Source organism: Ambystoma mexicanum, chromosome 8 (genome assembly GCF_040938575.1).
Source record: "Ambystoma mexicanum isolate Mex_15411 chromosome 8, UKY_AmexF1_1, whole genome shotgun sequence".
In the NCBI taxonomy this organism is placed as follows: Eukaryota; Metazoa; Chordata; class Amphibia; order Caudata; family Ambystomatidae; genus Ambystoma; species Ambystoma mexicanum.
Genome location: NC_090929.1, coordinates 1,066,140,595 through 1,066,163,065, shown reverse-complemented (window position 1 = coordinate 1,066,163,065; position 22,471 = coordinate 1,066,140,595). Strand labels below are relative to the sequence as shown.

Genomic DNA, 22,471 nt, shown 5'->3' with positions numbered 1-22,471 from the left:
TTTAAAAGTACAATGTTGAATAAAGCCCTTTGGATGCCTAGGAATGTCAGGGGGTGTTGTGTGAAAACATATATGGGATGTTCTATTTCAACAGGCTTTCTGCTGATCAGAACAAAATAAAATAAAATAATGAAATAAAGGCATTGGCAATACTGGAAAATTAGCCAAACAGGGTTCTACTATGGCTCAAGGGACAGTAAGGGACTGGGGGCTTCCCCCAACAGGAGCCACAAGGGAGTTCTGGGACACAGACATGTTAATTGCTGCCTTGAAAACTTTGAATGGACCAAGAGAAAGAAATATCACACGCTCGTCAGACTTCTGTCTGAGCTTCAGCTTGAGACAATAGATCTGGGACAGCTACATTCGACTTTTGGAAGTGACAATCACCAGTCACTCAAACTGGGGAAGCTCCAGGGCAGCCCTGGCTAAACTGTCATTTGGTGGTAGCCTGAAGAAAAGGCCACCCATTTTGTGTCAAAAGACTACTTTATTAATAAAACTTTGAGACTTTTATCTCCGCAATTGGACCACACAGCAATGTAAAAAGTTAACAGTTTAAATGTAATTTCTGTTGCTTTGAAACAAGATGTGGTAGCCTTCGCTGGCATGTTGTGGACAGAAATGGCAGATGATTGGATATTCTGAGGAAAGTGTATATGATGCCACTTTGAAATTCAATACTTACATGCCTTATGATGATACATACACATGTATAAAGTTATTGAAATTTAGGTAAAACTATTTCATTAAACAACCGTGAAAAACTATTAAACGGATGAAACAAAGTCCTAGAAACATGAGAATTGGACTGCCATGCTCTATATAAAATATGTAATCTGCCTATTTGATTTGCGAACGTGCCACCACTGTACAAATGTGTAACTTATGTTAAGATTGATTTTGGCAACAAAGACTGTGGGAAGGCTTTGCACCTCATAAAAACACAATCCCATGAACTGAGTCCCCTCCTACAGGAGGCAACCAACATTGGCTGACCTGTCCGTTTCTAGGGGGTAGGTCTAGCTCAGTTCTGCCCATCAATAACTCTCTCCTGAATTTCCAGCGCCTACGTATCCAGACATTCCAGATCCACCTTTGCAAGATTCCAAACTCTACTTCCAGACCAAAGCATAGCTGACCCTATCCGAGAAAGGCCAAAGCATAGCTAACCATATCCCAGCAAGGCCATTGATCCAGAAACCCTACTAAAATCCCAATAACAAGGGGGAAAAGCTGTGGACCCTTTTGGGAACATCCTGTGACCAGGCCGGCTTTTTGTCCACTACCTGCATGCCTGCTGTACCCTTGCCATCCAGTGACCAGACTTGCCCAGCTGTTTGCTGTGAGGGGCTCCCGCCGTGTAGTGAGCAGAGTTTTTTAGTCCAGAACCCGGTTGACTGTCCCAAATCCCTAACTCAAGAGCAGATTGTGAGTATTTCCCCATCCCATAGCAACACATAGCCTATCCCATATTGACCTTTTTTCTTTATCCTACTCTCTAAGTAATCCTATTCATACCCTGATAACTTGTCTTACACTGTTCTAATTCTCTGTGCATCTTTTCCTTGATTTCCTAGTGTTAGTATCATTCTTTCATTCACCCCATCTTGTAACTCCTTAGCAATATTTAGCCATATTTTGATTAAATAAATTAATTTTCCATCAAGAAAAGGGGTACACTGCGTGAAGGGTTACAACTGCAGCATAACTTTTATTTTCACGGTTGGCGTTCCTCTTTTCTAGCCATTAAATCTAGTGTAAGTGAAATTTGTCTTTTCTTTAAAACCAATTTTCTCTAAATTGCTTTATTTTACCAAAACCGAACCTCCTTTCAACTTGAAAATCTCATCCAATGATCCAGCTATAGTCACTCTTTCACTTCTATAGCGTCCCTCTGATGTGCATCTATCACCCAGCCTAAAAACCGCATTCCGATTCTGTGTTTTTCACCCATTATTTAAAAAAAAACGTTTTGACATTTAAAACTGCAAATGTGTAAATTGCAAATGTTCAATGTGTGAATTTGCCAGCACTGTGTTTTCATTTCAAGTTGTTTTTTGAACTGAATGCCTTTTGTGATACCTTACCTTATAGTTGCTAGTGATATAACATCCCTGATATTGTAATAAAACATATGCACATCATTATTTAAACACACATATAATTACTTATTTGTCAAAATCTGAGTGTCATTTGTGCCATTGCAAAGGGTTTTAAGATCAATTTTTCAGATTTTGATTTTGTTTGCTGCCTCATATCAATGATTTCCTGCTGCTTCTTTCTAACAACTCAGAATTCTATTAATTGGGGTTTTAGGGAACATTGCAGGAGGAAATCTTAACTTGGGTGCTATTTATCCTAATTGAAAAAGTGTCCCTATTCATTTGCGCTTTGGCTATGTTCTTGTAGAAGGTTACCCAAGTGTGTTCCAGTAGTTTTCATTGTAATTATCACCCCATTGGTGATTGCTGTCCAATATCAAAATTGTGTGATTTCCTTTGAAATTAAAATAAATAAATATTGTATTCCCACCAACCGGCCTGGTTCATAGTACATTGTGACCCGGGTATTTGTAAAAGGGGGTGAAAACAAATCGTTGAAATATGGCCGGTGCGTTGACGAGACCGAAAGGCATCACTCTATACTCATATAGTCCAAAAAGGGTTCGGAACGCGGTCTTCCATTCATCCCCTTCGCGGATGCAAAGGAGATGGTAGGCACTGCGTAGGTCTAATTTTGAAAAGATCGTAGCGCCTTGCACTGCCTCCAAGATCTCACTAATGAGGGGCATGGGATATCTATCCCTAATGGTCACCTTATTGAGTCCTCGATAGTCAATGCATGGCCTCAGCTCAGAGGAATCTCGCTTGGGAATGAAGAATAGTGAGGCGCCCGCAGGGGATTTTGAAAGTCGTATCAAGCCATTGGTCAGATGGGAGTCTAGTTATGAGCGTAAGACCTTCTTTTCTGCCAGAGACAAAGGAAACATTCTCCCAAATGGTACCAGGGCCTCTGGGGTAAGGTCAATGGAGCAGTCCTCAGGTCTATGAGGAGGCAGATCTACGACAGTCTTGTCACTAAAGACCTCCTGAAACTCCGAAAGTTCCGGTGGAAGGTAACAAACATTGCATGCCTTGGTTGGTTCTGAAGAGATGACCTTTATAACTTCTCAGGGTTGCTGTGGCAGGCAGTGCTCCTTGCAAAACCCGGATTCAAAAGCCATAGTGTTTCTTGCCCAATTGATGTTCGGGTTGTGCTTCCTCAACCAAGGGATGCCCAAAATTATTGGGAAGTGGGCTGCTGTATACTGACGGTTAACTGTTCTGTGGTGTGGGTAATAGGGCCAGAAGACAGCAGAGAACCATCAACGCCTTCCACCTTCTGATGATCGTCTCGAGGTACAAAGGGAAGACTTTGATGTCCAGCCCACACTGTGTCCATAAAGACTCCCGCGGCTCCACAGTCTATCAGGGCCAAGGTGGAAAGTCGTCCTTGAGGGGTTTGTAAGTTGATAGAAACAACCATTAAGCGGGAATCCATGGTATCAGATTGCAGTGTAATGGCTAATTTAACATAGGGACTTGGACCCAAACCCCGAGAGCTCGTCCCCCTTAGCTCCGAGGTCTGTCGTTTCCCACCCTACGTGGAGGAACTTCAGGACAATTAAGGAGAAGATGAGTATTGGACCCGCAATACATACATAGTCCCGTGTCACTGCGTCGTTTGTGCTCTTCTGGTGTCAACGGAGCTCGGGCAGAGACACCTTGCATGGGTTCTTCTGTATTGTTGGTCGATGTCTGCGAAAAGAGAGGGGGGGCTGAATGGGTCTGTTGGACCGGGTTGCGGTGCCTTCACCTCTTGCTCCGCCGCTCACTCAGGCGATACTCTATCTGGAGTACCATGGACATTAGATCCGTGAGGGTCGAGGGTCGAGCAATGCGCGCCAATTCATCCTTTAGTTCTTCCTTCAAGCCTCGGCGAAAGATAGTATACTGGGCTTGTTCTGGCCACCCAGCATCGGTGGCCAGGCGTTTGAAGGTTGAAATGTAGGTACGCAGGTCGTTACTACTGTAACGCTCACCTGACTCCCACGGAGACACTGACCAGGTCGGGACTGCTGCGACCTCTTCTAAGGTGATGCGCAGAACTCGGAAGACCGACTGGACAGGACCCCCAAATCTCGCCTTTCTGACTCGCAGGAGAATCCTTCTGCAGATGGAGAAAGGGGATTAACTACCTGCGGAGTAGCGCGTCGGCCTCCCACTTCCCTCTTTCACTCTCCTCAGACCACCTCCGAAATTCCCTGTTAACTCTCACCTTAAGGTTTGAAAGGACGAGCTCTCCATCCTGCTTCTGGTGCAGGGGTGCGATTATATCCAGTTACTTCACTGGTGTTCGGATTGCTGAGGATCCAAGCTTACTATCCCTTTTATCACAGGTGCTGAGTGAAGATTTCGCGTAGAGGAAACAATTCGCCGAAGGTAAACTCAGGTGAGTTTATGATGGGTGGTTCCTTTAATGTCCTTATATTCATCCACTAATGTGTGTGTCTTTTTTCCCCATAGGGGCTGGGGTACGGTACTGCCGAAGAAGCGGCGCCAACCCGAGATGAGGAAAGATTCTCCCAACAATAATCAGGTAAGTCTTATGGCGAAAATCTGGCTTTCCTCAATATGTTCCTTTTGTTCTTCTCTTCCCCCTTAGGCGCAGGTATGCGGCGGATCGTGCAGATGGTCGCTAAGGAGCAAGGAGATGCCTCGTGAACGGGTGAGTGGAACGCGGCGCTGCAGCGAGCAACGCAATGCATTTTAAAATAAATGTCTTCCCTTAGGATCGCCGGCGTGATGACTCCGGACTCCGGGTAGAAGCAGGTAATGTTCTTCTGTTCACCTTTTCCCTTCTCTTCTTTCCTTTCAGGTGTTCCAGGAAGGAGGCGGGCGTGGCTGGAGTCAGGATGCAGGAGCAGACACGGTGAGCGTCCAGCTGCTAGGTGCAGAACAACGCCAAGCGTGAGCTGCTCTCTGGGCGTGGCTTAAATAGCCCCCAAAGTAGTTCCAGGTACGTATTCTTCCCCGGCCACGCCCGAGTGGCAAAATAGTCCCACAGGTAAAATAGTCCCTTCAGGCCTCTAAGAGCTCTGGATCTGGCAGCACGGTCTGCATCAGGTAAGTTCACATAAACACTCCCTTTATGAGTTTGGCGCCTATGGCGCCAGGACAATGTCCAAAGGGCCCCTACTAGGGGTTGCTGGCCTTTTCCCCGGGAACATGATGTCTTCTTCCGGGGACGCTGGTCCTGGACTGGTTCTCCGGGAGTAGGCATCATGACAGCACTCTCCCCCAAGGCCCCTCCCAAGATTGTTCTCTCCGGGGGTTTCGGTTTGTTTGGGAAATTCCGGTGGAAATATTTTATTAACCGAGGTGCATGTACATGGTCACTAGGTTCCCAAGACCTTTCCTGACGCCCGTATCCTTTCCAATCTATTAGATAGAAAAGTTTTGACTTTGACACCTTGGAATCTAAAATGTTCTTCACCTCGAATTCAGGTTCTCCATTTATTTGGATAGGTTCTGGTGGCTTGATTAATCGGGTTCCAGGTTGTACTGGTTTCAAAAGTGATACATGAGAAACAGGGTGGATCCGCATATTAGCTGGTAGGTCGAGTTTGACGGCCACCGGGTTGACTATGGCCGTAATTGAGTAAGGCCCCAAATATTTTGGGTTAAAAGTTTGAGGTCCTTTGAGCGATAAGTGTCTGGTAGCCAGCCATACTTGGTCTCCTATTTGGTATAGAGGTGCCTCACTTCGATGGAGAGCAGCATTCTTCTTGTATTTTCTCTTGGCTTGCTGTAAATGTGTAGTTGCTTCTTTGAAAGCTTGAGTTATTGTAGAATGCAGATTGTCTACTGCGGGCATTTCGAGGCTTTGAGGCGAGTCAAGATCTGAGGTTCGAGGGTGATGCCCATATAAGGTATAAAAAGGACTTTGCCCAGTTCCAGAATGTACCGAATTATTGTATGCATATTTGGCAATCCAAAGAATATCCTTCCAATTACTTTCAGATTGATGCAACATACACCGTAAATATTGTTCAAGGGTCTGGTTAGTCCTCTCTGTTTGACCATCGGTCTGAGGGTGGTGGCTGGTTGATAATCTTACGTCGATTTGTGCCAGCTGACAACACTTTCTCCAAAAATGGGAAATGAATTGGCTTCCCCGGTCAGAGACTAGTATGGACGGGAATCCATGTAAACGAACGATATATTCAAGGAATTCCTTGGCTAGGACGGAAGCTGAAGGTAAACCTTTTAATGGAATGAAGTGGGCCATTTTGGAAAATAAATCCACAATAACAAGAATAGTGTTATATCCATAACAAGAAGGCAGGTCCGTAATAAAATCCAGCGACAAGGTGTGCCAAGGTGCCGGTGGAATGTCTAAGGGTTGAAGAAGGCCGGCTGGTCTTTTTTTTTACCTTTATTTTGGGCACAAACACCACAGGACATCACAAAGGATTTAATGTCCTTTCGCCAAGAGGGCCACCAGAACTGTCGTTTAACCTTTTCTTCCGTCTTGGCAATACCTGGGTGCCCCTCTATTAGAGTATCATGATAACGAGAAATAACCAGTTCTTGTAATTCTTTGTGTGGTAGAAATAAGCGCCCTTGGAAGTAAGGTAGATCATCATTGACAGTAAAGTAAGACCCCTTTTGAATCCAATCCTGCAAGGCTGTAGGGTCCAGGAGTTGTTTAACTCTAGCTTGAATGTCTTCCAGTGTTTGTAAAGAGGTCATGCCCAGAATTCTTTGTTCGGGAATTATCGGTACCGGTTCTGAGTTTGTATCTGTTTCTCCCATTCCTATTCGGGATAGAGCGTCCGCTTTGCCATTCTTGCTGCCAGGACGGTAGGTAATTACAAAACCGAATTCAGCAAAAAACAAAGCCCATCGGAGCTGACGTGATGATTGAGCTTTGGCAGTTTTCAAATATTGTAAGTTCCGGTGGTCAGTGATCACCGTGATGGTATGTCTAGCGCCAAGAAGATAATGCCTCCAAGCCTTAAAAGCGGACTTAATAGCTAATAACTCTTTGTCGGTGATTGCATAATTGACCTCAGGTGCCGAGAATTTTCTGGACCAAAATGCTACGGGGTGCAGTTGGTTAGTTTCGGGATCTCTTTGAGACAGGACAGCTCCCATGGCTAAGCTGGATGCGTCGGTTTCGACTATGTATGGGAGATCTGGACGCAGGTGTTTCAATACAGGTGCAGAGGTAAATTTAGCTTTTAATTCCTGAAAGGCCTGTTTGGCTTCCTCAGACCATTCGAAGCGTTTATTTTTCCTCAAGAGTGCAGTTATGGGTTGTACAATACTTGAAAATTCCGGGATAAATCTGCGATAGAAATTGGCAAGGCCAAGCATGCTTTGAACGCCTTTCACAGAGCTAGGCGATGGCCATTTGAGGATGGCATCCACTTTTCGTGAGTCCATTCGGACTCCTTTAGGTGTCAGGATAAAACCAAGAAACTCGACTTCTGTGGTATGGAAAACACACTTTTCAAGTTTTGCAAACAGTTTGTGTTGGCGCAATTTCTCAAGAACTGCCCTGACGTGCTTTTTGTGATCAGATTCCGAAGAGGAGTACACAAGAATGTCATCGATATATACGACAACACAAACATCGATGAGTTCCCGAAGGACATCGTTCATGAAGTTTTGGAAGGCAGCAGGTGTGTTGCACAATCCGAAAGGCATCACCTGGTACTCGAATAGTCCATATTTGGTGCGGAAGGCAGTTTTCCATTCGTCGCCTTCCTTTACTCGCACCAGATGGTAAACCCCCCGGAGATCTAACTTGGTGTATATGCAGGCATCCTTCACCTGGTCAAGAAGTTCAGGGATCAGAGGCAAAGGGTAACGGTTTTTAACAGTTATCTGGTTCAATGCACGCTAGTCGATACAAGTTCTGAGGTCACCTTCTTTTTTTGGCACGAAGAACAAAGCCGAGGATGCAGGAGACTTTGACGGGCGAATGAAACCATGGGCTAGGTACTGATCTAAATATTGTCGCAAATGAAGATTCTCGGGTTCAGTAAGAGCATTAATCCTGCTACAAGGGGGTTGTGCACCGGGCATCAGATCGATTTGGCAATCGTACGACCTGTGAGGGGGTAACGTGTTGGCCTGTTCCTTTTGGAAGACATCTTGAAATTCTTGGTATTCCGGCGGTATTTGCAAAGTGGCAGGGGTTACTGTAGCCAGGCCTATATTTGGATTTCCTGGATAACAGGTTTTTGCATCCTCTTCGCTCGCCAGTCAATTCAAGGATTATGTGTTTCTAACCAAGGGATTCCTAGAATTACCTGAAACTGTGGAGCCTTGATTACGTCAAACACAACAGCCTCCCGATGCCTGTCCTGACCCACTAGTGTCACCTCTGCAGTGGAATGTGTTACCGGCCCAGAGGCGATTTCGGTTCCATCTACTGTGGTGATGACCTCTTTACTGGTTTTAGGACGAAGAGGGAGGTTGATCCTGGAAGCCAATTCACGATCCACATAGTTTCCTATAGCCCCACTATCGATGTATGCCTTTATTGCATGCAACCGCCCAGGCTGTTCCGGATCTACGAGGACCATTGGCATGATGAAGTGCGAGGTCTGAGAGTTAGTTTTCAGGCTCGGCAAGCTTGTCGGGCGTGGTCGTTTCCTGAATCAGGTTCCATATGGTTCTTATCCGCGGCTCCTACCGCCTTCTTGGGCGGTTTTACTGGGCAATCTCGTAAAAATTGTCCAGAAGCCCCACAATAAAGACATAATCGCATCTGCCGTCTTCTTTCACGTTCTTTTTGAGTTAAAGGTCCTTTAACCCCTCCAATTTGCATAGGTTCAGAAACATCCGCACCCTTGGGGTTAACGTGTGTCTTGACCAACACCCGTGTCTCAAACTTGGACCGATCTGCCTTTCTGTTTTGAAGCCTGTGATCTAATTGGACCACTAAGTCTATATATTCCATGCAGTCTTGGGGCGGGTTTACAACTTGGGCCAGGACATCCTTAAGTTCTCCACGTAGACCTCGATGAAATAACGTGATTCTTTTATCCTCTGGCCACCCAGTCTCCACAACCAACCTATTGAAGGTTTGCGATATAGGCTAAGAGATCCTGGTTACCCTGTAGTAGGGACAGAAGTTCGTTGTCCAGGGCCTGTCCCTGAGAGTGCCGAGCAAATAATCTTTCCATGCGTGTCTGAAAGCCTTGAAAATCCCAGAGTATTGGGTCATCTTGAGTAACCAGTGGAACTGACCAATCGGCAGCACAGCCGCTGAGATATGATAATACAAAAGCTACTTTGTTTTGGTCGTTAAGAAAGGCCCCAGGTCTGCAGAGGAAGTGCAATCGGCATTGATTCATGAATACGGCAAATCTTTTGGGGTCTCCGGCAAAACGTTCAGGTGGGGCCAACGGCATATTTCCAGGTAGATTAATTTGCACTGGGTTACTTGAAACCATTGGGGCGGGAATACCCCCTGAACCTGGTAGGGGAGTTTGTCCAGCCTGACCTTGCAATAGCTGCCTGGCAAGGTCATCAGTTCGTTCCTTAGATACAATTAGTTCTCTCCTGAGAGCGTTAGTCTCCTGACGAGCGGATTGCACTTTGGCCCGTAATTCCCCCAATAGGTGGGCCAACTGATCAGTCTCAGAAGTCTCCATAGCGCCTGGGTGGGAAATTGTAGGAAGGCTTCGCGTTCTGTAACGCTCACCTGACTCCCACGGAGACGCTGACCAGGTCTGGACTGCTGCGGCCTCTTCTAAGGTGATGCGCAGAACTCGGAAGACCGACTGGACAGGACCCCCAAATCTCGCTTGTCTGACTCGCAGGAGAATCCTTCTGCAGATGGAGAAAGGGGATTAACTACCTGCGGAGTAGCGCGTCGGCCTCCCACTTCCCGCTTTCACTCTCCTCAGACCACCTCCGAAAATTCCCTGTTAACTCTCACCTTAAGGTTTGAAAGGACAAGCTCTCCATCCTGCTTCTGGTGCAGGGGTGTGATTATATCCAGTTACTTCACTGGTGTTCGGATTGGTGAGGATCCAAGCTTACTTGACTTTCCTGGCAAGGTGCCATAAGTATACTGTTGTAAAAGTTCAAGAGTTGGCCTCCTTTTCTATTTGCCTTTATATTCAGTAGTCTGTCTCTTATCCCTTTTATCACAGGTGCTGAGTGAAGATTTCGCGTAGAGGAAACAATTCACCGAAGGTAAACTCAGGTGAGTTTCATGATGGGTGGTTCCTTTAATGTCCTTATATTCACCCACTAATGCGTGTGTCTTTTTTCCCCATAGGGGCCGGGATACGTTACTGCCAAAGAAGCGGCGCCGACCCGAGATGAGGAAAGATTCTCCCAACAATAATCAGGTAAGTCTTATGGCGAAAATCTGGCTTTCCTCAATATGTTCCTTTTGCTCACCTTTTGTTCTTCTCTTCCCCCTTAGGCGCAGGTATGCGGCGGATCGTGCAGATGGTCGCTAAGGAGCACGGAGATGCCTCGTGAACAGGTGAGTGGAACGCGGCGCTGAAGCGAGCAACGTGATACGTTTTAAAATAAATGTCTTCCCTTAGGATCACCGGCGTGATGACTCCGGACTCCGGGTAGAAGCAGGTAATGTTCTTCTGTTCACCTTTTCCCTTCTCTTCTTTCCTTTCAGGTGTTCCAGGATGGAGGCGGGCGTGGCTGGAGTCAGGATGCAGGAGCAGACACGGTGAGCGTCCAGCTGCTAGGTGCAGAACAACGCCAAGTGTGAGCTGCTGTCTGGGCGTGGCTTAAATAGCCCCCAAAGTAGTTCCAGGTACGTATTCTTCCCCGGCCACGCCCGAGTGGCAAAATAGTCCCACAGGTAAAATAGTCCCATCAGGCCTCAAAGAGGTCTGGATCTGGCAGCACGGTCTGCATCAGGTAAGTTCACATAAACACTCCCTTTATGAGTTTGGCGCCTATGGCGCCAGGACTGAGGTCCAAAATGAGCCTGGCCCAAAGGCGCCAGGACAGTGTCCAAAGGGCCCCTACTAGGGGTTGCTGGCCTTTTCCCCGGGAACATGTCTGCTTCCAGGGACGCTGGTCCTGGACTGGTTCTCCGGGAGTAGGCATCATGACAACTACCTTGCTGGACATCGAGCAACTCTTCCACAGCAACGTGAGTTATCTCTGCTTGCTCAAAAGTTTGTTTCAACAAGGTTAAATAGGCACTATAATCCTGGAGTACCGGATTGTTTTCCGTCAACAGAGGGGAGGCCCAGGCTAACGTGTTACCTGTCATATTTGATATCATGAACCCCACCTTCGTGTGACCACTAGAAAAGATGTGAGGGCGAAAAGTAAAGTAAAGTAAATAGCGCAAGACTCCAAGAATTCCTTGAGTCGTTTTGGAGAGCCATCAAACTTGCTTGAAGACACGGCCATAGGGGGGGATCAGTTTCCCGAGGTTCACGAGCCGAAACCATTTGTCTTAGCTGCGCATTTTCAGCCTTCAGATTCTGCAATTCAATATTCATTCCTTGTACCGCTGTAATCAGCTCCTGGATTTTTATCCGGGTAGCCATGATCCTTTCTTGACGTTGCAAACTGTCAGGTGTTGGCACCTGGGTTCCCTCTGACTGCTGCAGCCCCTCAGCCCCCTCCTCACCTGAAATCTCGAGCTCCGCAGGAAGGTTGAGCCTCTTCTTCCACAGGGACTTCTTCTTTTGTGGAGGATAGGGTCTGCCCCGGTAGGAAGCCACCCTGACCTAGTTCAAAGAGGTCTGGGGGGGCCCCTTTACCGGAACAAACTGCTTGGGGGAAAAAGCCTGACGGCATAAAAAACCCCCTCTAGTAGCCTGAGGGATGACTGGAGTGGCGCCTTCAGGAAGAGCAGATAAGACTGGAGTGGCGCCTTCAGGAAGAGCAGGTAAGACTGGAGTGGCGCCTTCAGGAAGAGCAGGTCGGGAGGCAAAAATGGTAGAAATGCAGGGTAAAATTAGGAAAGGGAAACGAAAAATATATAATGGAGGGGCAGGAGACAGAAGAGGAAACTGGAGGCGGGAAGCGGAGGCAGGCAAAAACGAACGGGGAAAAAAGAAAACAACGGAGAGGGGCAGGCGGAGAAAGCAAGCTGTAATAGGAGGACACGGAGAAGGGAAAAAGACACAGAACGTTTCACCCGGATCCTCACGCGAAGGGTTGCAACGCGCAGTCTTCCGGGTGAAAACAAAAGATATAGTCCATTGGCTGTCCCGTCAAGAAAGACTAGACCGCCAATGAACTACGGGGGAAGAGCGTGGTGGAAAGCTCAATGGCCGCCGAAGCGCCATCGAGCCCACACTCGCCACGGTCTCCGACATGTGACACTGCCTTCTGCAACTTATCCAAAACAGGACTGCAAGACTTGTCCTTGCCCTCAAGCCCAGGGATCGCATCTCTCCAGGACTGAAATCTCTGCATTGGTTCCCAGTGGCGGTGAGGATTAATTTACAACCCTCTGCATTGTCCACAAGGCCTTCTGGGGCCTGGGACCTCAATACCTTGAACTCTTTCTTCCTAAATATCTTCCTTCTCGAGCTCTTCGCTCATCCGCCATAAACTCCCTCAGGGTTAGTCGATTCTCTAAGCAGAGAGTTGGTGGTAGATCTCTTTCTTCTGCTAGGTCCTCCCTCTGGAACAGCCTCCCTGCCTCTCTGAAACTTGAGGACAACCATCTCTGGTTCCGGAAGCACCTCAAGGCCTTCCTCTTTGCTTCTGCTTTCTCTCCTCCTCTCCCCTGCTGATCCCCTGGCTGAATCTGTAATTGAACTGGTTACCTTGTTAACTTCTGATCTGGGGCCCAGGTTCCCTCCCCGCCAGTTGCACATCTGCAATGCCCCCTAGGCAACCCTTGCACTCATGGACTGCTTCTACATCCCCACAGCCCCTACTAGCACTTGACATCTGATGTCTGCAGGTACCCTTGCACTGGCCTCCAGCTGGCCGCACCTTTATTTACTTTCTTTATTTATTGTCTTTATTTACTGCACTGCTCCCTCCTCCCCCTCCCCCTGCACTTTTTCCCTTCCCCCATCCCCTGCACTTGCGTGATCTCAATTTCACCTGGCCTAATAGGATCGTTGTCTGTCTTCCCTCTGTTTCCCCTCCCTTGCCTCGTCGCGCCTTGAAACACTTGTGTATAGGCGCGTTACAAATGACATATCATATCATATCATATCAATGCTTGTTACAGCTGATGGCAGATGGTTAAGTTCTAGGGGCATTGGGGAGAAGGAGTGACAGGGTATTTTGAAGAGGCAGTGTGAAAATTGAGTTAGGCACACATTAATGAGGGGAGGGGGAAGCAATATGACGGGCTAGGGGAGTACTGACTTTAAAAGTCTAGGAAATAGGTTCAGTCGAAAGGTAAAAATGAGAGGTATTGGCAGCAAAAATCAGTGCAAGCATTTTTTTTTAAACTATCGATTGCAAATATGTATCTCCTGTTAGGCGAAAGCTCCCATAAATGTGCATTGGGAATGTTATCTTAGTTAAGTCAGTACCAGGATACTATGGCACAAAAATTGGAGGTAAGGAGTGGGAGGAATCAGAAACAGGAATAATGTTCCTCGCAAATATAAATATTTATCTCGCTTGTGCCTTGCAGCTATCCTGTTACAGAACGGCAAAAGCGCAGGCGAAAAGTTGTTCGTGACGACCCTCCAAGTATTGAACTTTGAGGATGCCAGAATGACTTGTGAACAAGCAGGAGGTTCCATGGCTTCGCCTTTGAATGCGCTGGAGAACACAGCTGTCCTAGGCATTGTTGCTAAAGCAGGTAAAGTGCCTTATTTGGGCATCAATAACCTACAGAGAGGGGGCACTTACAGGCATCCCAATGGAGAGGAAATCGTCTACAACAACTGGTCACCAGGCGAGCCGAATAATGAAAAGGGGATTGAAAACTGTGTAGAAATGTACAGCAATGGTGAATGGAATGACAAGGTGTGCACGGAAAAACGACTGGTTATTTGTGAATTTTAAATTCTCGTCACTGAGATAAAACTTTATGATGTTTTGCCTGCTGATTCGGTTACTGAGTGAATTGTTTTTCTTCTTGTTGGTATTGCTTTTAGTGGTATGTCCTTCTTGTTATAAAGTAACACATATTGTCTAAGAGGACGTGCTTGTCAAACATGCATCTTTTCCTTAGTGTTTTTAGTACTGTCGGCCGAGTTTGCCCAATCACACATCAGGTCTGGCTTACCCTGCACTGTATTCCAATTTGACACAAGGCCACATTTTCAGTTTTTCGGTGTATTATATACTTTTAGCCGAATTGGCTTTGTATATACAACAAATAGTTACATACATACATATACACATTATACTTACAATTTAAAACACTAATAACATTCTAAAACCTTGGGAGGATAAAAACACATGTTTACACTATTTTACGTTAAAACTTTAAAAATCATCAATATTTTCAAATAGAATTTTACCATATAAAACATAACATTTACATCATGTCCTTTCATAAAATTAGACCATATTGTATTTGTTTCGCTACTGTCTACGGTGTTGTCATATGCTTTTAGAAATGATTCACGGATCTTAGATAGGCTTTCACAAGGCCACATTAATATGTTATGCTTTAACCATCACATCTTTGTAAAGTTAAACAAAAAGGTCAATGAAATACACATACGTTATTGTCAATTTCTTTTTCTCTCATCCTGACCCCTGGGAAGAAATGTGGAGGTGTATCAGTCCATATAGACCGTGTAATGAACCCTGATAGATTGTAATCCGCTAATCATCTAATATTTTTGGTGTCAAGCACTTTATCATCAACATCTAAATCCAGAGATTTCCCATTTCCCAATCGCGGTACTACAGACTTTATAGGGATTTTCCAGGCGAGAAATTGATGTATGGTCAAGTTTATGTTACGCAAATTTCAGATTTTAACCAAAATTTTAACATTTGTAAATTTTGGGTAAACTTGCCCTTTTTATAAATCATTAATGATGAGCACAAGAAAGAAGGAATTATTCTACCAGGACTGGTGAATAAAGTGTTCTTTTGTTTTAGACTAACTCTTTCCTTAGCTGTGATTGTAAAAGGATAGTTTCTGGGAAAGATATCTTTGATGTGCCAATGTTAGGGCATCCATCATGGCACTTTGCATAGTCGCTATTTTGTTAAAGTTTTCATTGATGGAAGATTGTCTTTGCCACCCTTCACATTTTCCTTATGAGTCCAAACGGGTTGTGTCATATTAAGTAACTGATGAACGGCTGTGCGAATTGGGTGTACATTTAGGCACACATGGATATTGGAAACCCCACACATTTGAATCATTCAAGGAAAAAAGATAACTTGAACAACCCCCCTCCCACCCTAAAATGCTTATTTAATATCAACTCCATTAAGGAAATTGATGCATATGTGCACCGACTGAAATGGTTTTTACATTAACTCAGTCTATTATGGTCTATGATTTATAAGCAGTCACTTGAAATGTAATACAACTCAAATAAAACAATTGTCATATATTAGGGCATAAATACGAAATTAAATATATATATATATATATATCATTAAAACATGGAGGAAGGAAAAAACCGCACTCCAAGCATGAGGTCTGCAGGTCCCAGTAAACAAAGTAGCAAACTCGAATCCAAGTGCCAGAAAAACGAGTTTAATAGATGGTTAAAAATAGTAGGCAAAAAACACACAGCAAACAAAACAGAACGCCAGGGCAGTGTCCTTAACGACGCGTTTCGCGCTTCTCCGAGCGCTTGATCACGTTAGGGAGACATGAAAACAATGAGAGTAGATATTAACAGTGGGTCCTTCTTCCATGTTGCCTACCAACACAAGCTAACAGTTTGGCACAATAACATGGCAGCCATTTTAGAGTGTAGCAGAAAACTGCATTAACCATAAAAAGAACAGGTTAAAAATAGAAGTAGAATCAAGAGCACATTAAAATTCAGCACCAAACATGTAGATATATAGTAAAAGGACATGCAGTGAGATGGATGTAAACAAATTTCACTCAAAGCAAACATTAGCACAGATTAGCAAAAATTAGCAAAAATTAGCAGTCCACAGCTGTGACATAAAGTGCAAATGCATTCCTATGTAAGCTTATGAAAAAATATGTATGTAATAGCTAAAAAAAAAATATATATAAAAATATATATATTTAAAATGCGAGTGCATGTCTAGCTCACCAAGGCAATATGATAATAATACATAGAAAAGACACAGCTGGGACAAAAAATGCTGTCTAATATGAACACTCTGTTGACAGTTTGGGGACAGTCAATATGTGCGACCTTTAAGATAAAAACATGTTGCAGGCTGCAATGTAAAGTGCAAGTGCATTAGATTGTAAACTTATGACTCTAGCAGCATTAGATAGGCAGAAAAGTTGGTAATCATAAAATATTGGTGCAAAATGCAATATTGAAGCTTGTGGGAAAAGTAAAGGCAATTTACAATGAAAAAAGCAATGTCAAAAACACCCAGAATTACAGAGTACAGATACAATCGTGTACTCCCAACATTCAGACCCCCTAAACATCAGAAAAGGGCAAGACAGCCAACATAGACCAACTGAACAATTAAAAAAGTTGGAAAACTTGAAAAAATGCAAATTAAATAAATCAACCAATTCCAGGCCAGGGCCAAAATCCAAATAAACAAATGGGAAAAGCAGTATATGGCGGCAAGGGACCAGGATCACATAACACAGAGCAAGAGAAAAGGAGAGGTGTGTGTAGGCGCATAAAGAAACAGAATAATTACGTTCCCACAAAAGTATGTAACTCCTCATCCACATTATGCCCATTAGGATACTTAGTGTCAAAGTCCAGGATAAACCTAGTTTCCAGTTGTCTCAATTTCAGAGTGCGATCACCTCCCCTCGGATCAATTGGTACATGAGCCACAGCAAAAAATGCAAGCAAATGAACATCACTGTCGTGTTCCTGCCTGAAATGTTTGGCCATAGGATACGTAGGATCAAAGTTCTTAATCGCTCTGAGATGCTGTAAAATACGGAGCTTAAGTACACATGTTGTGGATCCCACGTACCATTTCCGGCAGGGGCATGTTAAAACATACACTACAAACGGAGTCTCACAATTGATAAAATATTTTAACCTGAATTCCATACCCGTGATTGGATGTACAAAAGATTTACAATTAGTGGCATGAGGGCAGGCTTTACACTTTTGACACTTGGTAAAACCCTTGGGTAAGGTGGGTAGCCAATTGGTCCTAGTGGAATTTTTCTGGACAGGAGACAAATAACTGGAAACCAGTCTATCCTTCAACGAAGGTGCCTGTTTGTAGGTTACTGTGGGACACACTTGGAGAGTAATGGGCCAAGATCTTTGTCCAGCCTGAGAATATGCCAATGTTTCGCAACAATCTTACGAACATCATAAGAGGCTTTGTTAAATGTAACAATGAGGCGAGGTTCATCCTGACCCTTATCTTTCCTCCTACTGGCAGAACCATGTAGTAACACTTCCCTTGAAAGTGACCGTGCTTTGGAGAAAGCCATTTCAATAATCTTTTTTCGGTACCCCTGCCGTAGAAAATCAATGGCAGCCAACCTGCAACAGCGATCAAACTCTTGAATGTCTGTGCAGTTGCGCCGAAAGCGTATAAATTCGCCATAAGGGATACTATTCTTGCAGGAGAGCGGATGGCTACTCGTTGCATGCAGGGGAAGGCCAGTGTTGGTGGGTTTTTTGTGTAGGGAAGTATGAATGCCTAGGTTGTCCAATCTTACATTGACATCCAAATAAACAATTTGAGTATAGCTGTGGCATTCAGTGAATCTCAAATTCACAACATTGTTATTAATGTTGTCCACAAAAGATCCCCACTCATTCTCATTTCCCTTCCAGATGATAAAAATATCATCGATATACCGCCACCAACCAATAACTTGTGTAGAAAAACGAACTGAAAGTAACTCAGACAAGAAAGTAGCTTCCCACCACCCCATGGTGAGGTTAGCGTAGGATGGCGCAAATGTACTACCCATAGCAGTACCTCTGACCTGGTGATAAAAGGTACCCTCAAAAAGAAATACATTGTTAGTTAAACAGAACAAAAGCATATCCAAAATCATACCACTGTGCCCCAAATAGTTCAAAGAACGAGTGTCCAAAAAATGTTTGGAGGCTGCCAATCCAGTCGTGTGATCTATAGATGTGTAAAGAGAAACAACATCTAAGGTAGCTAACATTAAGCCCTCCTCCCAAGGTATATCTGAAATGTGACTCAAGAAGTCCTTGGTATCGCGTAAATATGAAGGCAGGACTGACACCAATGGGGACAGGGTCTCATCTATGAATTGGGCCATATGTTCAAGGAGAGAACCACACAAAGTTACAATAGGCCTGCCTGGTGGATGGTTCAAGGATTTATGAATCTTGGGCAGAAAATATATGGTGGGTATAGTATGACTCACAGGCACAAGAAACTTAGCAAGCTCATCCTCAATAAGGCCTTTCTCGGCCCATTTGGTACATAGGGCGGTGAGCTCCAACTGTATATAGATAGATTTGTCTTTTCTCATTTGTATTTAGTGTTTGTGTCACAATGTACTGAAACAGATGCATTACATTATATGTTTTGTTGACCTTCTGAAATATACTAATATTTAAATATACATATGGATGCTCACCAATTTAATGCATACCTTAAAGTTGCTTTCTGAAATCAAATAAATGGTTTGAGGAACAGCATTAGATTAATTAGGTCTGACTATTGCAAAAATAACACATGCATTGTTCTGCTCTTTAGCATGCAGATTTTAATCGGCACCAATGGGTGACTGTTGAATTTTAGCACTTGCTGTTGAATACAACATACATGGTTGTGTGATTTCACAATTTTAATAAAAAGTATATACTTACCAGAAGTTTGCTCAATCACTGTTAAAGATTTTTCAACATGAATTATGGCTATTGTTCACTCTCCCCTCGACAAAGCACAGGTGGTTGAACGAAACAAACTCATTTTTTTATGATGTCAATTTAATAATACTGTGACACAATGTTTGACTCCACAACGAGTATTGTGACTGTCGATGCACATGATTTTGAAGCAATTGTTTCCTTAGCAAAGCATATTTAACGTGCAAATATTGCACTGTTTCAAATTTGGTGAAACAGGAAAATAAGGTCAATACATATATGGGCTTTAGACAATTGACCTTCAATGTGATTTGTAAAGCTGATTAGAAAACAAAGGTTGAACAGAAAGATAGAGATCTAAATATGATGACAATTCTTTTATATGCAGCGCATGTCGACATTACAGCTTTGTCATATAACCTATATATAGCAACACATTCAAATGGCAATCAAACTTTTTGAAAGTGAGACATGTATTTACCTACTGCCTATTTTATTAAATGGATAATAAACAAAAAACTCGGCCAAACTGTGATGCAATGTGTTGTGATGCATTTTCTAATAAGTACAATTTCGAGTGCCAGAAAAGGCACATCTTTACAGATGATCATCCTATAGGTTGAAGTTAAAGCATAAAGAACACGATTACACTACAAGCACCTACTTTACTATCAGCACATTAAGTATTCTCATGTTCACCATTCCATGCCCTTTATACTTTTACAAGAAATTGTTGGAAATGCAATGAACATAAAAATAATTGTTTTGGCTACATTTCTTTCTACATGTAAGCATTGTCGTAGGTCAGACACAGGTGATAGACAACTAGAGATCGTTCCAGCCAATTCACTTTATTAAATTAAAGAGCAATACCCTCTTTTAACCCTACTGCTTTGATGGAGGTTTCCTATTCTAAAAAAATAATGAAAATGTGCTCGTCAGAATGCCTCACAAAAGTATAAGCATGTCCTCCATACAAACCTATGTTATCCCACTAATTGACCCTACAACTAATAAAGGAAAACAAATGTCTGCCTGGAGAACTGCTCATTCTTACCCTTCTTGGCGTGTGCCAGTTGGTGCTTGACCACCTCCCAATGTGCCTCTCTCTGACCTTCGCCTGCTCGTAAAGTCCAAAATGTCTCTGGGCTCCTCGTTGGAGCTTCAGGCCGAGGCCCTACTTATATAGATCAAAATTTCAAGTCCCTTGCTTTCATCCACATGATGGAACTTCTGACCCATTCTAACAAAGTTTGGTTTCAAGAAAAATAGTTCTCATCTTAGTTCTGCAATTTGGCTTTGCAAGACCTGTAGCCCAGGTCCATCTTCGTAATTTTTGGTTACACTTGATGGGTTGCGGCTCTAGCTTTCAAACCCTCTTCTCGCCTCCCGTGGATATTCGGCAACACCTCACAGGTTGCTATTCTCACTTTCACCCCCTTGGAGTGCTCTCTTATCTTTTTGGTAGGTAGTAACCCCTTGTGAGCTATTACATTTAGCTTCACCCCCTTAGAGTGTTCCTTGATCTTGTCGGTATTCAATAACCCGCCATAGGTTATTCTTTTTAGCTTCACCCCTTGAAGGGTTGTCTTTTCTTGTGGGCATTAAGTAACTCCATGTGGGTTACTATATGTAACTTTGCTCCTTTCCCTCTTACCTCTTCAGGGGGTTTTTGCTCAGTGTTAGAAGTATACCAAAAATGTAGTGGAACTGTGACCCTGCAGGGGATATAGCAGGCAGAAAGGAAGCAATGTGCAACACATTTTTCAAGGGTTGCAGCCATGCTGACTGACAGCCAATTGAGTTCAAACAGTTTTTAGTATAGCTGTAACTGCCATCGGGTAGTAAAGTGGGTAAGTGTGCTTTAACTTCACAAAGAGCAGTTCCGGAATGGTGAAAATTATTGCAAAAAGTAGAACTGTTGACAGTCAAAATTGAAGTGGTGGAACAGCGCTCCCGACCGTTCCCGCTCACTTCAACCACTGGTTATGCTTAGCTTCACTCCCTTGGCGTGTACTTCCCTCTTGCTTATAATTCAGTAATCCCTTGTGAGTTATTATTCTCGCTTTCACCTCTTCAGAGTGTTCTACTCTCTTGTAAATATTTGGTAACCCCTCATGGGTTGTTCTTTTCGCTTTCACTGCTTCAGAGTGAGTGGCTTACTCTGGGTTTTCTGATAACCCTCGTTGAGATTTTAACTTTATTTTGACCCTCTCAGGGGTTTTCTCTCAGTCTTTGTTTTTCTATAGCCCCACCGGGCGCCATGGATAGCTGATCCACTTTCTTGGCATTCTGACCTTTCTCTTGATGGAGTCGGAGCACCACCACTTTCCTTTGTCTCATTATGGGAAATCACAAACCTGCATTCCCAGTGTGTCTGTCCTCACTGGAGGAGGCGGCTCCTTCCATCTGGGATCCACACTTCTCGGTTCTCCGGTCACCTTCTGCTTCTCTTGGGCACCTCGGTTTGGGCACGCCGGTTTGCCATCAGGGTTGCGGCTCCATCTCTCTGGTCCCATAGGATCGGGTCATGGGTTTCCTCTGCACCTGGTATTGAGAGAGTTCTGCAGGCTTTCAACACTTCCCACCCACCACACATACTACATGGTACTGCCTCTAGGGTGGGTCTGTTCCATGCTGTAGCAGTGGCTTCCAGTACGTGCGACTTCTCCCCAACTGGCGGATTCCCAGCGGTCTATTTGTCTCTTTGCTCCTCCCTGGCTCTTCTCATATAGCAAAGGGGCTTGTCTGATATATGCCTCTCCTTGTAGAGAGAGAGTGACTCCCATTGGTTTTGTGGTTCAGGCCTCCAGGAAGGGTCATCAGCACCACTCAGCACATTTAAAGGTCCCTTGTCCTCAATATTGTTAACAGTCCCCATGTAAGCAACAACTTTTTGGCTCACTGGTATTAAGGGAGTTGTTACAGATTGGTTCACTGTGGAGTCCTTGTCCTCTAAGGGGGAATCACCCCCAGTGGGATCCCACTTGCCCATTCCTTCAGGGAGTATTTTGCATGGTGGGCTCACTACCTAATCCCAAAGGCGGTTGCTCACTCTTGGTGAGAAGGGACACATTCCCTGGATTTGTCACAGTATGTTTGGAGAAGTGGTGAAATATACATCCACTGAGTCAGGCTTGGGAATAAGGTAGGCAGAGAGAAAACAAAGAATACAATCCAAATTGTCAGCATAAAATACAGAGGACTACTACATTAGGTGAAAGGTGGGCTGTCTACCTGACACCACAAATTGCAAAGTCAGATTTCCTTAAAGTCCTAATTATAATTTATATTGTTGGGCTGATCCGGTCTCAAGCAACACATTATTTTAGGGGCCGTTGTATCCATAGGACTGAAAAGGATAACCTGTTAATCGTTGCATAGCTCTGCCCTATTGTCCATTTTGACTACTGAATGTTGGTGTCAAATTAAGAGTCAGATCTCAGGATTGTAGGACAGAGACATTAAATAGCCTTGTCAACTGTGATATGATAGTTTATGATATGATATGATAATTTATTT

The 22,471-nt window shown here is 44.2% G+C and overlaps 1 protein-coding gene across 1 annotated transcript in view; it reads left to right on the top strand.

The window, feature by feature from the left end:
* LOC138472725 (pulmonary surfactant-associated protein D-like) overlaps positions 1–14,497 on the top strand; it is a 203,387-nt gene extending 188,890 nt beyond the window's left edge. The window contains exon 5 of the mRNA XM_069611044.1: positions 13,666–14,497. Within this exon, the coding sequence (XP_069467145.1) occupies positions 13,666–14,042 (377 nt within the window). The 3' untranslated portion in view covers positions 14,043–14,497. The remainder of the gene's footprint in view (positions 1–13,665) is intronic.
* Positions 14,498–22,471: the final 7,974 nt, after the last annotated feature.